At 42.6% G+C, this 17041-nt stretch overlaps 1 protein-coding gene across 2 annotated transcripts in view; it reads right to left on the reverse strand.

Moving 5' to 3' along the window:
- ube2f (ubiquitin-conjugating enzyme E2F (putative)) overlaps nt 1-15638 on the reverse strand; it is an 88439-nt gene extending 72801 nt beyond the window's left edge. The window contains 4 exon segments of one of the 2 annotated variants that reach the window (NM_001173966.1): nt 3385-3450; nt 4206-4235; nt 8214-8350; nt 15456-15638. In NM_001173966.1, coding sequence (NP_001167437.1) covers nt 3385-3450; nt 4206-4235; nt 8214-8331 — 214 coding nt within the window. In that variant the 5' untranslated portion in view covers nt 8332-8350; nt 15456-15638. 2 annotated transcript variants of the gene reach the window in all.
- Between the last annotated feature and the right edge of the window lie 1403 nt (nt 15639-17041).

Consider the following 17041-nt stretch of genomic DNA (forward strand, 5'->3'; position numbering starts at 1 on the left):
GTATTAATAATAAAAATAAAAAGTATTCAGACCCTTTGCTATGAGACTCAAATTGACCTCCGATGCATCCTGTTTCCATTGATCATCCTTGAGAAGTTTCTACTACTTGATTGGAGTCCACCTGTAGTAAATTCAACTGATTGGAAATGATTTGGAAAGGCACATACACCTGTCTATATAAGGTCCCACAGCTGACAGTGCATGTCAGAGCAAAAACCAAGCCATGAAGTCAAAGGAATTGTTTGTAGAGCTCCGAAACAAGATTGTGTCGAAGCACAGATCTGGGGAAGGGTACCAAAACATTTCTGCAGAATTGAAGGTCCCCAAGAGCACAGTGGTCTCCATCATTCTTAAATGGAAGAACCACCAAGATTCTTCCTAGAAAATGTGCAATCAGAGGAGAAGGGCCTTGGTCAGGGAGGTGACCAAGAACCTGATGGTCACTGACACATTTCCAGAGTTCCTATGTGGAGCTGGGAGAACCTTCCAGAAGGACAACCATCTCTGCAGCACTCCACCAATCAGGCCTTTATGGTAGAGTGGCCAGACAAAAGCCCCTCCTCATGACAGCCCGCTTGGAGTTTGCCAAAAGGCACCTAAAGACTCTCAGACCATGAGAAACAAGATTCTCTGGTCTGATGAAACCAAGATTGAACTCTTTGGCCTGAATGCTAAGCATCACGTCTGGAAGAAACCTGACACCATTCCTATGGAGAAGCATGATGGTGGCAGCATCATGCTGTGGGGATGTTTTTCTGCGGCAGGGACTGGGAGGCAAAGATGAACAGAGCAAAGTACAGAGACATACTTAATGAAAACCTGCTCCAGAGCGCTCAGGACCTCAGACTGGGGCAAAGTTTCACCTTCCAACAGGACAATAACCTTAAGCATACAGCCAAGACAACGCAGGAGTGGCTTCAGGACAAGTCTCTGATTATCCTTGAGTGGCCCAGCCAGAGCCACGGACTTGAACCTGATCAAACATCTCTAAAGACCTGAAAACAGATGTGCAGCAACGCTCCCCATCCAACCTGACAGAGCTTGAGAGGATCTGCAGAGAAGAATGGGAGAAACTCCCCAAATACAGGTGTGCCAAGCTTGTAGTGTCATACCCAAGAAGACTCAAGGCTGTAATCGCTGTCAAAGGTGCTTCAACAAAGTACTGCGTAAAGGGTCTGAATACTTATGTAAATGTGATATTTCCATTTTTTATAAATTAGCAAAAATGTCTAAAACCCTGTTTTTGCTTTGTCATTATGGGGTATTGTGTGTAGCTTGAGGGAATTTCTGAAATTGTAGAATAAGGCTGTAACCTAACAAAATATTGGAAAAAGTCAAAGGGTCTGAATACTTTCATTAGGCACTGTAATTTTGAGGCTGAGACTCCCAGACAGTCACTCACCTCTCTACCGGTCCTTAGAGGTCAACTCCAGAGCAGGGGAGTCATGCCTTTAGTAAGTTAATACAATAGCAGGCTCAAGAGGAGAGAATACACTTGACTCAGCGTTAACAGGGCTCAGAGAGTACCCGTGCACAAACAGACACGCACACTAAAATGACTGCTCAGCAAATAAAATATGCCTCCTTTCGAGAGTGACTGGCTGACAGCACTGCAGAAAGATAGAGAGGTGGCTCCTAAACACACCACATCCAAACTCATGACATTCTCTTGGTATTTTAATTCGAGCCGGGAGAACCTGTGGGTTTTGCCAACATCACCTGTGTAGTAGAAACTCGAAGGATAATTTATCTACGGGTGATTCCGCAATTAAATCACCAGTATCATTCCCACAGGATGTGAATTTAAAAAGAATCAACTGCTGGGGCTGGGCGGTCCTCTCCATCGTGCTGAGGCACTGACACAGACTGTGAATTTAAAAAGAATCAACCTCGAGGAGTGCGGGCCTGCCAGCTGAGGGACATTTTGGAGCTTATCGTACCAAAGTACAGCATGAGGGTAATTGTTAAATCACCCCTCGAACAGGGACTATGGAGGCACCTCAATGTTCCAACCCATGCAAGGTATTGAGGAGCTTGGTTCTAAAATAGTGGATAGCATCTCATTTCACCAACTGAACTATCTCCATGCTAGATCAAGCTCTCAAACAGAGTTGAGCATTACAGGAGCCCTGCGGCCACGGAGATATTACAAAATTGTAAAGGCTCTCTTAAAAAAACAACAAAAAAATACGTCTGAGAAAAAAAATGCAGCAGATGTTGTGTGGCAAAACATTACAATTGCACTGCATTATACATGCATGTTTCTGTGCTGATCCTCCTGAACCTGGACAGGGCAGGCTAAACGCATGGGGCAGCTGCTAGCCAAGTCTCCTGGCTCCACAGAGGGAGAACAACAGCTATCCTGTCTCCAGTTCCCACTACTCACTCCCCAACTAAATCACACTGCCCTCTGTGACCACCAAACAGGCTGTCTTTGAATACCCCGGAATAACACTGCTTTAATGGTGACAACCAACAGTGCAGTATCAGAGAATCTGCTGATACTGCACTTTATGAAGGCTAAAGGAAGGAACTGAGCTCATTTAGCAAGAGAAGAAATGAGGTGCACATACCTGGAGAAGGGTGGGTGAGTGCGTGATGAAATTCACACAAGCAAGCAGGCACACACACACACAGAGAGAGTTAGGAGAACAAAGTCTCCTAAGGCATGAATAATTCCAGGCTGCTCCAGTAACAGTACGTCTTCAGACTACAGTATACAGGACAGGTATGCACTAGGCAGCGCTCTAAGATAGGACCTGCCTGGGGAATAATGATGGCTGCCTGCCTGCCATCCTGCTGGAGACAGCCTGCATTTAAATACAGGGAACAACCACTTAGACTAGAACAGGACGCGCTGTCACAGACGTGATCCAGGACTCTCAATTAACTTCCTGAGGAGCAGAACTTTTGCCTGGAGAGCAGTTCTCAATAGGGGACTATAGAATACTCAATAATACGTTTGTACTAGTACAGCTTGTCATTGGTGTGAGCTACAAGTCAGATAAGTACAGCACATGATTTTAATTTTTATCAGTGTGATACTCAGCTGGCGTGGAGTTTATGCCCTTTATAAGCACTGCAGTAATTAGAGAAATCGCTGATGTAGTCCCTCTTAGACTTGACCTCCTGACCTCTGACCTCCCTGATCCAGTTTAACTCTCAGAGGTCAACGGTTTGGAGAATACAATTACTTAAGCGCTGCCACTTATTAAAAGCCTACTTCTAAAGGTTGACTGAAGGGATTATAAACAGCTTCCAGACTGTCATCATACCTTACTATCCTAGTAACTAGCTCACTGCACACTTGTGTTAATAACAATTGTTATTTATGTAGGTCTACATACACACAGGTTGGCTATTAGTGAGATGGTGGGGTCTTACCTGGAGAGACAGCCAGCTGAAAGTGATGTAGCTTGTTCTCATCAGGGAAGCTGGCTTTACACGTACCTAAGGTGGGGAGGAGGTGAGAGAGGATAAGGGCATCTCTCAGTTGTTATTAGCCAACATTTACAGTTGAATTGATATTTTCTGGGAAATGTACATAGATTCAAATAGATTAAGATAACTATGTGTACATTATAAATCTAGGTCTACACTATCTGTGTTATCTCTATGCTAATACAGTACCGGTCAAAAGTTTTAGAACACCTACTCATTCAAGGGTTTTTCTTCATTGTAGAATAATAGTGAAGACATCAAAACTATCAAATAACACATGGAATCATGTAGTAACCAGAAGCTGGTTGAGAGAGAACGCCAAGAGTGTGCAAAGATGTCATCAGGCAAAGGATGGCTATTTGAAGAATCTCAAATATACTTTCATTTGTTTAACACTATTTTGGTTACTACATAATTCCATGTGTTATTTCATAGTTTTGATGTCTTCACTATTATTCTACAATGTAGAAAATAGTCAAAATAAAGAAAAACCCTTGAATAGATGTTCTAAAACATTTGACCGGTAGTGTATATATATCAATGGAGTACTGTATTTGGCTATAGAAGTAAGAAGTAACTGGTCTATGATCATCATCCATTTTCCAGTGGCTCTTAATCTCCCCCTGGTGTTCAGACAGGAGCACTACAGCCGAGCCATCCACCGCTGCCTGCAACTGCCTCTTCAGTTACTAATGAGCCATGGGAACATCAAACACATTCACATGAATCTGCAACTTATTTTATGTTGCACTGCATACACTTACTAGGAAGGTTGGCTTCAAGTTCTGCAACTTCTGCAATATGAGAGAGAGAGAGAGAGAGAGAGAGTCGTCAAACTAAAACTAAGAATCCTGATTGCGTGGGTAGCTAGGAGAGCGCAGTCAGTGGTGTGCACCAAATCCTAAGGGAACAACACATCATATCCCACGCTCCCTTCCCTTCTCTCTCAGCCCTGTGTTTTTGGAATGCTACAAACTTACTAGAGGAGATGCCCAAAACACCCATGGAAAAAAGTTACCTCATCATTCATAGGCTGAATGTGTGACTGAAACAAATATTATGAAATGGTAGCTACACAGTAATTATTGATCTCATAAATCAGGTTGTAAATTAATCAAAATAAAGACAATATGATTGATAAACCTGCAGACGGTTCAGCAAATCATTTGTACCACAGTCAGGTTGTCTATAGTTTCAAGTTTTAATGTCACGTGCACAAGTACAGTGAAATGCCTTTCTTGCAAACTCCGAATCCAAAAATACAGTAATCAATATAGCACTAAACATTAGGAAAAAGAAAAAAAACACAAGCAATAAAAATAAGAACACAAGTAAGTATATACAGGGTCAGTTCCAGTACCATATTTACAATGGGCAGGGACACTGGAGTGATGAGGGAGATGTACAGTACAGGGGTGAGGTGACTAGGCATCAGGATATACTGTATGATAAAAGAGTAGCAGCAGTGTATATGATGATTGTATGAAAAGTAGAGTATAAATGTAAACTCAGCAAAAAAAGAAATGTCCTTCTCACTGTCAACTGCATTTATTTTCAGCAAACTTAACGTGTAAATATTTGTATGATCATAACAAGGTTCAACAACTGAGACATAAACTGAACAAGTTCCACAGACGTGACTAACAGAAATGGAATATTGTGTCCCTGAACAAAGGGGGGTTAACGTCAAAAGTAACAGTCAGTATCTGGTGTGGCCACCAGCTGCATTAAGTACTGCAGTGCATCTCCTCCTCATGGACTGCACCAGATTTGCCGGTTCTTGCTGTGAGATGTTACCCCACTCTTCCACCAAGGCACCTGCAAGTTTCTGGACATTTCTTGGAGGAATGGCCCTAGCCCTCCCTCACCCTCCGACCCAACAAGTCCCAAACATGCCCAATGGGATTGAGATCCGGGCTCTTCGCTGGCAATGGCAGAACACTGACATTCCTGTCTTGCAGGAAGTCACACACACAACGACGGTGGGTTTGTGCCCATAGGCGACGTTGTTGCCGGTAATGTCTGGCGAGGACCTGCCTTACAACAGGCCTACAAGCCCTCAGTCCAGCCTCTCTCAGCCTATTGCGGAAAGTCTGAGCACTGAGGGACGGATTGTGCGTTCCTGGTGTAACTCGGGCAGTTGTTGTTGCCATCCTGTACCTGTCCCGCAGGTGTGATGTTCGGAAGTACCGATCCTGTGCAGGTGTTGTTACACGTGGTCTGCCACTGCGAGGACGATCAGCTGTCCATCCTGTCTCCCTGTGGCGCTGTCTTACACGGAACCCAAACCGGCTGCGCGTGTGCACCATCCTGCGCCATCGTGCATAAATGTATTTTGTCCCCCCACACCAAACGCAATCACGACACACAGGTTAAAATATCAAAACAAAACTCTGAACCAATTACATTAATTTGGGGACAAGTCGAAAAGCATTAAACATTTATGGCACTTTAGCTAGTTAGCTATCATTTGCTAGCTAATTTGTCCTATTTGGCTAGCTTGCTGTTGCTAGCTAATTTGTCCTGGGATATAAACATTGAGTTGTTATTTTACCTGAAATGCACAAGGTCCTCTACTCCGCCAATTCATCCACACATAAAACGGTCAACCGAATCGTTTCTAATCATCTCTCTTCCTTCCAGGCCTTTTCTTCTCTTGACTTTATATTGCGATTGGCAACTTTCATAAATTAGGTGCATTACTGCCACTGACCTCGTTCGTCTTTCAGTCACACACGTGGGTATAACCAATGAGGAGATGGCAAGTGGGCACCTGCTTCTATAAACCAATGAGGAGATGGGAGAGGCAGGACTTGCAGCGCGATCTGCGTCAGAAATAGAACTGATTTCTATTTTAGCCCTTGGCAACGCAGACACTCGTTGGCGAGCGGTGTGGGTGCAATAATTGAATAACAGATTTCTACATTTATTTTGCAACGCGAGCGGTGTGGTCAGCCTATTAGGCGTGTCACAGTTCAGACATTGCAATTTCTTGCCCTGGCCACATCTGCAGTCCTCATGCCTCCTTGCAGCATGCCTACGGCACATTCACGCAGATGAGCAGGGACCCTAAGCATTTTTCTTTTGGTGTTTTTCTGAGTCGGTAGAAAGGCCTCTTCAGTGTCCTAAGTTTTCATAACTGTGACCTTAATTGCCTATCGTCTGTAAGCTGTTAGTGTCTTAACAACCGTTCCACAGGTGCATGTTCATTAATTGTTTATGGCTCATTGAACAAGTATGGGAAACAGTGTTTAAACCCTTTACAATGAAGATCTGTGAAGTTATTTGGATTTTTACGAATTATCTTTGAAAGACAGGGTCCTGAAAAAGGGCTGTTTCTTTTTTTGCTGAGTTCATGTGTATATTATATGTGTGTGAGAAAATGATGGAGTAAGTGCTTGTATGTGTGTTGGAGTGTCAGTGTGTGTGTAGGGCCCTGAGAATGTGCATAGAGACAGTGCAAAAAAGTAAATAAATACAAGGGTCAGCTCAGATGACTGTACAGTAAGTGTAACCTCACTAGGGAGTCCTGTGGGGAGAGAAGGGGTTACTCTTTTGTGTTCCCCTTTCCTTACTATCTCCATCAGTGCTGATGTGAGGAGTAACTTATCTTGCTCTAGGTACAGCTTAGGAGCTTCGATACAGTGCTGTGCAAGCAATATTAAAACAATAAATCATGACACAATCGTGAATAGACAGTCTGTACTGCATATGTATTATCAACGGGTACTGGGCTATTTCAACCAATACAATGCATTGGACTTGTGCAGTTTCAGCTCCACACCGTTACAGCAAGAAAAGCATGTTCCCTCCCTCAGATCTCAGAGGGAGTATCGGACTGTGTACTTTGTGGCAAACTGCCTTCAGTGGATGTTAGGGTGAATGATTAAAAGAGGATAAACTTGGGACATTATGCCCCAGTGGTAGGATACAAAACAGTAATAGCTACGGACAAGGACAGAGGGAGGTGGAGAAAGAGGAGGGAGGACACGTGAATCTGTCAGGGAGTCTAGAGGAGCTGATGACGACGCTACATCCGGACAGTGTTCCTGTTCTGCTAACGTTCAAAGCCCACCTCCTCAATCACTAGACAGATAGGCACAACCAGAGATGTTTGACTCTAGCTAGCTATTCAGGAAACTCTAAAGAGGAAGTGGTAAAATGTGACCTGGCACGGTATCGGCTCTGCACTGTGTAGGCTAAGAGCATCAAAAACATAAACAGACAACTCAAATGACAGACATAATTTAACAACTTTTTCTGCCCTTGAGGGGGAATTTGTCTTGACCTGACCAACACAGGAAATTAACAAAAAGAATAAAAGCCATTAATGTAACTCAAAGAAAAAAAACAATACTTGGAGGAATCATGGAGAAGAGACTGAGGAATGAACATCCAAAGTGATTGTGAACAGAAAGACATCCATTCTCTTTCTCTGACCTTGAATTTGAATGGATTTTTAAAGAAAGCAGAACTACAGAGCTTGAAACAGAACATGGAGTGTGGAGGAATAAAATTAGAGGAGATTGGTCTAGGACAGACGATTAAGGGAACGGGATGGTGAGACTATACAGAAGAGTGAGCAACAGGAATATAGGGATCAAAATGTAAAGAAATAAAGACAGTATGAAAAGAGAGAAAGAGAGATGGACAGATTGAAATTCTTTGAAATTCATGAGAAGAGCATTAGGTTCACCCAGATGCTAGTAGTGTGAAAAGACTAACTGGGGGAGACGGATAGATTCATTTAGAGAAGGTCATGTGTGTTGTACCTTTGATGAGCAGCCGGTCCCTGATAGAGACCCTGTGAGAGGAGTCGGAGGGGCCCCCAGGGGCCCTGCCAGTCTTCACCCCCTCGTCCCTCTTCAGCTTACTGGCCAACGTCAGCATGGCTACCCTACGCTCTCTCCTGAAAACACACAATAACAGCAGTGGATCAGTGTGTGACATGATGCATAAGAGACAGGGATGTAGTGATATTACAATAAAACATGACCAATTCAGAATAGTAGTAGACTATAGACCATGATATACACACACACACACAACATGAAAGGAGAAATAAAAGAACGAAATAAGCACTCAAATTCCTGAATACACTTCCCTTTACTTGATGTTCACATTACATGAAGTCTTGCCAGAGCGTGTACAGGTGCTAACTGCTACCCACAAAGCCCTTTGTCCACCAGCGTGTGGCTGGATGTGTTAGTTGTGGCTTCTTGTCCCCTGCAGGCCCAGTGGAATTGGGACACTTAGCACACCTGGGACTCAAAAGTCACTGCACTCCCAAAAGACACTGCAGCAACTATTTTGCTGAGAACAGCAGTGGCTGCTCAATCACATAACCTGATGACTTATTCATGCAACTTTCACTGTCGATAGGAACTACATGTGGTGTGAAACATGTTTGATAGATTGGCACACCTAATGGAATTAATCACCCAGAACCCAAGTCAGCTACTTGATGTTAACACTGTCATGCAGGACCACAAAATCAGTGGTATTCAGTTATAACAAGACTTATTTGTGGAGCTACCTTCCTTTGTAGTTTCTTCAGTGCAGTTACATAGCCTACATAAATAGAGTTTTAGACAGTTTAATAGTGATTAGTCATTTAAGTCAGAGTTAATTCAAGCATTACTCTAAAAGACAAAGCCCATGTCTGATAGCTCCTCTGTGTGTTTTAATGGGCTGAACTTCCTTAGGCTACATTCTACCACCACAGGGAAGAGACCAACCAACCAGCACTTGACCTTCGGCCAACAGAAACACTATTGTCCAAAAGAACAACTCTAGCTAGCCTCTTACACCTTGCATTCCCTTTAGGTGTGCAGTTGGCTATAGGCTAGGTGTAAGCAATGTCCCAGTGGCTTGGGCAGGAGGCAGGCTAGGGTAAAGGCATAGAGGTTAGGTGTTGTTTTCAAACAAAGTCCCAACAGTAACCATTTCCCAAGTCAGTCCTTATGGACCCAGATTAGTCCTAGCCTAATTCATGTTTGTCCCAGACATACCACAAAACGACATAACTGCTTAAAAACATTAAGGGGAGAGGTAGTATTAACTTCCCAGCTGTTCCCGCCTTTGATCACAATGAGTAGACTAATCCCAGCCAGTCTAATTAAGAGGGAATAATAAAGTAGTTTACACTGATTAGGTGTTCTATTTCCAATTAGACTGACATTGAGAGAGATGGTACACAGGGCTGCAGGCACTCTTTAAGGGGTACGGAGACGATTGATTTGGAGCGTATCGCAGTGTTGCAATGTCATTTTTCGTCACAAAAAGGGCAGCTTCATGTACTACTCTCCGCCATTCAACATACAGAACTCCTGTGCATATGAAAATTGCCATGCGCTGTATCATTCCATTTAGAAGTGATTCATACATGATTCTAGGCTACTTTCAAATGTAAAAACAGCTGTAGCACTCTACTTTTTCTTCTATGTGACAAAAAAATGACATTCTATTTTTAGCTGATATGGGAGCGAATACATTGAAGCAGCATAACAAATTGGATAATGTTATAGGTCACGCGGGAGTCGTTCCACCTCCAAAAGCACAAGAAAGAGCAGACACCATCTAAGATTGTTTCTGTAGTTAGAAACAAATAACATTTGCATTCCTGAAACATTATTTTGTTGAAATATAATTTGATCCAAGAAATTAAACTAATTGATTGAACTGAAATTGGCCATTTTAATTTATAGGACTCACATAATCATCAATATATAGTACCTAACATCCGATTTGGACCATTGGTCTAATTCTTCCCAACAATGAGGATTCTAATAAAATGATCAAAAGCCGCCAACGGACCCCACACCAATCCCACCCCAACAACCAGTATACAGTATCAGTTATGTCTCCATGTCATCCTTCGTAATGTAATGCATGTGAAGCTGGTGATGGGTTTTTTTCCGTTTGGAGAAATTAGCCATTGAAGTCGATTGTATTATTTAACGCAAGTGTGTGTTAAAGTACCATGTTTTTTTGTGTCCGGGACTTAATTTGTGTCTGGGAAATGGCACCTCACTGTGTGGTTGATTCCCTTAAAAAAAAAAGGTCTAGATTAGTTAGACCATTCTTGACAAACAAAACCATTAGGCTACAGCCGATCTAATGGTTTCAATATTATGGCCTCTAATGGTTTTCAATGGTAAAAGTCCCAAACAGGCCATGTATAGTGTTTTGCAATGGTATTGGGTTGGGTTTAAAGGGATACTTCAGGATTTTAGCAATGAGTCCCATCATCTACCTCCCCAGAGTCAGATGAACCCATGGATAGCATTTTTATGTCCAGTATGAAGGAAGTTAGTGGTAGTTCGGTGAGCCAATGCTAACTAGCATTAGCGCAATGAATGGAAGTCTATCTGCTAGCATTTTCTAATAATTGAAAAACAAATTACTGCCATGCAATGATTTATAAATGTATTATTTTATCAGGAATGTCAACATATTAGTCACTAGCTTAGTTATCCATCAAAGTTGTAAATTATCCAGTGGCTATTTTATGAATTGTTCAGCAGTCTTATGGCTTGGGGGTAGAAGCTATTGAGGAGCCTTTTGGTCCTAGACTTGGCACTCCGGTACCGCTTGGGTGTGGTAGCAGAGAAAACAGTCTATAACTTGGGTGACTGGAGTCTGACAATTTTATGGGCTTTCCACTGACACCGGCTATTGTATAGGTCCTGAATTGCAAGAAGCTTGGCCCCAGTGATGTACTGGGCCGTTCGCACTACCCTCTGTAGCGCCTTACGGTCAGATACCGAGCAGTTGCCATACCAGGCGGTAATGCAACCGGTCAGGATGCTCTCGATGGTGCAGCTGTAGAACCTTTTGGAGGATCTGTGGACACATGCCAAATCTTTTCAGTCTCCTGAGGGGAAAAAGGTTTTGTCGTGCCCTCTTTACGACTGTCTTGGTATGTTTGGACCATGATAGTTCGTTGGTGATGTGAACACCAAGGAACTTGAAAGTCTCGACCCGCTCCACTACAGCCCCGTCGATGTTAATGGGGGGCCTGTTCAGCCCGCCTTTCCTGTAGTCCACGATCAGCTACGTAGTCTTTCTCACATTGAGGGAGAGTTGTTGTCCTGGCACCACACTGCCAGTTCTCTGACCTCTCTATAAAAGTCATCTCATCGTTGTCGGTGATCAGGCCTACCACTGTTGTGTCAACAGCAAACTTAATGATGGTGTTGGAGTCGTGTTAAGGCCATGCAGTCGTGGGTGAACAGGGAATACAGGAGAGGACTAAGTACACATCCCTGAGGGGCCCCAGCGTTAAGGATCAGCGTGGCGGATGTGTTGTTGCCTACTCTTACCACCTGGGAGCGGCCGGTCAGGAAGTCCAGGATCCAGTTGCAGAGGGAGGTGTTCAGTCCCAGGGTCCTTAGCTTAGTGATGAGCTTCGTGGGCACTATGGCGTTGAACGCTGAGCTGTAGTCAATAAACAGCATTCTCACATAGGTGTTCCTTTTGTCCAGGTAGGAAAGGGCAGTGTGGAGTGCGACTGAGATGGCGTCATCTGTGGATCTGTTGGGGCGGTATGCGAATTGGAGTAGGTCTAGGGTGTCCGGGAGGATGCTGTTGAAGTGAGCCATGACCAGCCTTTCAAAGCACTTCATGGCTATCGATGTGAGTGCCACGGGCGGTAGTGATTTAGGCAGGTTACCTTCGCTTCCTTGGGCACAAGGACTATGGTGGTCTGCTTGAAAAATATTGGTATTACAGACTCGGTAAGGGAGAGGTCGAAAAGGTCAGTGAAGACACCTGACAGTTGGTCCGCGCATGCTTGAGTACATGTCCTGGTAATCCGTCTGGCCCAGCGGCTTTGTGAATGTTGACCTGTTTAAAGGTTTTGTTCACATCGGCTACCGAGAGTGATATCACACAGTCATCATGAGTAAAAGCTATTGTTTTTTTTTACACAAAGTTGCAAAGAAAATATTGTGATCCATTTAATAAACACAGGAAACCACTTTCACACTGATTTATGGTAAATGATGCAAGCGACTGCAATGGCTCATTTCTCTAAACGGGAGGGGGGGGGAATAATTTTTTTTTTTAAATTAAATTAAAAAAAAAATAATTAAAAAATCACCAGACTCACCAGGAATACGCTTCAAAGGATTTAAAAGCAATACTTCAAGCTGCAGCTCCATACTACTTGTCAGATTGTAAGAGAAATTATACTGTAGTGGTTGTTGGGGTGGGCTTGGCATGGCGTGTGAGGGGGACCATGGGTGGCTTTGGACCATTTTATTGGATACCACACGTTTTACTCAATGGCAGGAAGAAGTTTGGTCCATATTTGATGTTGAGTACTACATTTGTTGAATATTACGTGAATCGTATAATTTAAAAGGGCTAAAAGTTGTCCACTGCTCCAAAAATCCGACTCCGCCCACAAGCGTAGATCAATTGAGTGAAGCTTGTATGGGCCTTTGGACTCTTGACTTTAATCAGCTTGTTCACTGTGTTCTCAGTAGTCAGCTTAGTCTCACAATGAGCAGATGGTTGGCATCATGCTGGTTTAAATCTCAGTCAACACACCTGGATGCACTGTTATCTAGGGCCATTGATGATGCTTGGCAGCAGAAGACAAACGGTCGGGAGGGGTTGCAGCACAGAGGCACAACAATACAGCGGCTCAGGCCGACCAGCTTGTCATTATTTGATGAGTCATTCGCCCGCTTTGAGACTGGCCATCCCGATAGGGTTATTCTCTTAGTTCAGCTCTGAGTGGCTGTCATAGTTGGCTAGTGGCTAGGACTGCTACCCAGAATAATTAAAATAGTTCAGCTTGATTTGAGGAATCACTGACTGACTAGCCTACTCAGTTTCAAACAAAGGAATGTGTCTGAATCGGCATGCATTCATGCTGCACTAAGAACTGCAGTCAAGCCTGTTCCTGAACAAGTTCAAGGCAGTTTATACCAGACTATGATGAAGTTGTTTCAATCCATCAAATCATTCTTGTTCTGAATGTAAAAGGAACAACAACCACCAGGCCTGGGATGTCTGCACCTGAACCAGAATATCAACCCCAAAATCTTAAAATGAATAGGCCCTGCTGCTCTAGGCTGCCTGTGCCTATGTGGAGTGAGCGCTTGTTTAGAGGAGTGACAGAGGTCTAGGTATCAGATATCAGTGTGTCCATGAAATGTGCCCAGTATGACCCCCACCTGCTTCAGCTGTCACTGCCTGCCTGCCAGCACTACAGGGAAGGCTCACGTACTGTAGCTTTGTCCCCCAACAAGGGATTCTGTTGTAGGGATATTGGGCATGTAAAAACAGCTTGGTGGAGCCGTCTGAGCGGTTGGCTATAGATTCCCTTACCTGCTAGTGACTTAATGCTGATTGACAAAATTTCTGACTCACTACAGGTTGTCCGGCAAGAACAAGGCAGATGTTCCATATCCAGAGTTTTATTCTCACCACCACACAGTTGTACACACATACAACAAAGAAGTAATCGTGTGGTTCTATAAAAGGAAAGAAAAAACAAAACCACATTAATGAAAGCTAATACAACTGGATCTATACATAGCCAACCATCTGTATCGGCCCAATGTCCCAACAGAATCTCTCGTTGCGGCACAAAGCTAGCTCACAAAGTGCAGTCTGCACAGGGCCTACATTTAGGACTAACTTAAAAGCCACTTGTCCTAGCTATGTTTACAGACAGTAATTCCACTGTATGTTCACAATAGATTGGTTGTTAATTTCCCATAGCACAGCTGACAGTTTCTTTCTTTCTGAATTTCATTGCATTGTACTTACTTTCCGGTTGGTCCTTTTGCAGGTAGGAATGTGAGATAATATATCAACAGGAAAGTAGAATAAAAAAAAAACATTTCAAAGCACTGGCAGTGCTTTCAGATTTCTATCACCTGAAGCATGGGCAAAATAAGAAAATACATGCACGCCACGCAAGGATACTTGCCAAGCTCGTGCACACGTTTAAATGGTTCTGTACATGCTTCAGGTGATAGAAATCTGAAAGCACTACCAGCGCCTTGAAAAGTTTATTGAATTATACTTTCCTGTGGAAACCACACAGACAACAGGTAAAGTAAGTTAAAATATCATTGTATTCAACATTCTGGCTTGTAGAGATCGTGCAAGTCAAATGAGTGCTAGGAACAGGGAAAAGTTATGTCAGAAGTTGAATCCAATAAAATTCAACTTTGGGTCTCCAGGATACCAGTTTCTCAGCTAAATGAAAGCAGGGCAGAGCTGCACTGCACCAACGCAGGCAGTCAACAAGCTAAGACCCCCATATAGTTATGTGATGCCAGGATTATGCTGCTTTTGACAAATAAACAATAAGTGAAACTCAGTTAGGACGTAGTTAGGGTGTGGCAAGCAAGGAAGGGGAGACTTGCACAGATAGCTAAAGCATTCCTAGTTACACAGCAAGAAAACACTGATAAAATAAAGTTAGCTAAGACTAGGTGTGACAGTGTAGTAAACATATTTAGCTAACGTTAACTAGCTAACTTTACACAATGTTTCCTGTGTTGTGTAGTAGCTAACATTAGCTACTGTAGTGCTAAAAAAGCAATGACATAGAGCTAGTTAACATATAAAAGCTAACTAGGTAGCTAGACAAGTGAATATTTAGGAAGCTACTTATTTAATCACTCCAGCAATCTAGTTAGCTATGGGTTTAGTTTAGCTAGCTAACTTTAGTAAACTACATAACAGCAACATAGCATAGTAGTTAAGATGTTAACGTTAGCCGCTAGAAACCTATGTAGGTAGCAAGAAACGTAGCTACCAACTGGCTAGCCAACGTTAGCAATCGAAATATGCACCAACTTTCAGTTGTTACAATGTTAGACTGGGATGACAACTGGAGCAATTCATAAAAACACACCTAAGGGTGATAGCTATGGTTCTACCAGAGACATCTAGCTATATAGTTATTGTTTTTATCGAATGAAATGTCACTTGGCTTGCTAGCAAGCTAGGTGAACATGTTAGCTAATGTCTGCCCCGTTGTTTACCTGCTGTCTCAGAGAAACGCTTCCTCTACACCATAATCAACGACACTCGGAATTAAGCCTCTTGCTGCACCTGCAGCGACAGATTAAAACAAAATTTCCGTCGCCAAACAACCTCTCAAATATATAATGAGAAATGTTAATACTGAAATGTAAAAAAGCTGACAATCAGCTGTAACAACTCTGCTGCCGGTGTCATTAACGGAAGTGCAGAGATTGTTCCGTTAGTTATTGTTGTCCGGCCAAATATCTAATGAAAACATTGTTCCGCTAGACAAAGAAAATGAAATAGGCAACACAGTTGGGCAAAATATGTAACACATCATTATTATGTTATGTAGACAACCCAATATTTTATTGTTTTTTAAATGGTAAGATGATTAATTGTTGGAAAAATATGCCACCATGTTCATCATGGCTTTATCTCACAATATGTTGTGTCATTTTCAGCACAGGATACATTTCAGTTGTTGTCTGTTTTACAGTTCCAGCTTGCAGTCACAGTCGACAACTGAATGCATAAAACAGAACTGGAAAAGTCATTCACATAAAATACATGAAATCGCCCTAAGAATTGTTTTGTAAATTATGGTTTCTAGTTACATACCATGTTAAGATTCAGATTCAGATCAACTTTATTATCCCACCAGGGGGAAATTCATTTGGTCATGTGCTTAAAGAGAAGGTACACTAAACATGAAAACACAGAAACTACACAATATAATTCATTCAAAGTGCCATAGCTAAACATTTAAAGTGAAAGTGCAATATACTGTGTACTCGAGGGACCAACAGACTATCATCTATTACACAGCCTAATGGCAGTTGGAATAAAATAGTCCCTATATCTATCCGTTTTAATTTACTTTGAAGAAGTCTCTTTCCCCTTGTCCGGCTGCTGTTGTGACTGAATTTTGAATGAAGAGGATGAGTACTGTCCTGTAAAATGCTTTCAAGTTTTAGGAGGATGAGTTTTGTGTACAGGTTGGTAGCTGATTCTTGATCTATACCAATTATCCTTCCCACTGTCTTAATCAAGCGCTGAAGCTTGACTTGGTCTTGCACTCGCATGTTTAAAAACATGCATATCAGACCAAAGGACAGCACACTCTGTTTTATTTAACCTTTATTTAGCTAGGCAAGTCAGTTAAGAACAAATTCTTATTTACAATGACGGCCTACCAAAAGGCAAAATGCCTCCTACAGGGATGGGGGCTGGGATTAAAATGTTATAAAAATATAGGACAAAACACACTTCACGACAACAGAGACACCACAACACTACATAAAGAGAAGACTAAGACAACAACATAGGATGGCAGCAACACATGAAAACACAGCATGGTAGCAACACAACATGACAACAACATGGTAGCTAGACAACATGGTAGCAACACAACATGACAACAACATGGTAGCAAGACAACATGGCAGCAGCACAACATGGTAGCAGCACAAAACATGGTACAAACATGATTGGTTACAGACAATACAATACATCACGCGAGGCGGCCACAACTGTCAGTAAGAGTGTCCATGATTGAGTCTTTGAATGAAGAGATGGAGATAAAACAGTCCAGTTTGAGTGT

The sequence above is a fragment of the Salmo salar genome, chromosome ssa25 (assembly GCF_905237065.1).
Source record: "Salmo salar chromosome ssa25, Ssal_v3.1, whole genome shotgun sequence".
NCBI classification, from domain to species: domain Eukaryota; kingdom Metazoa; phylum Chordata; class Actinopteri; order Salmoniformes; family Salmonidae; genus Salmo; species Salmo salar.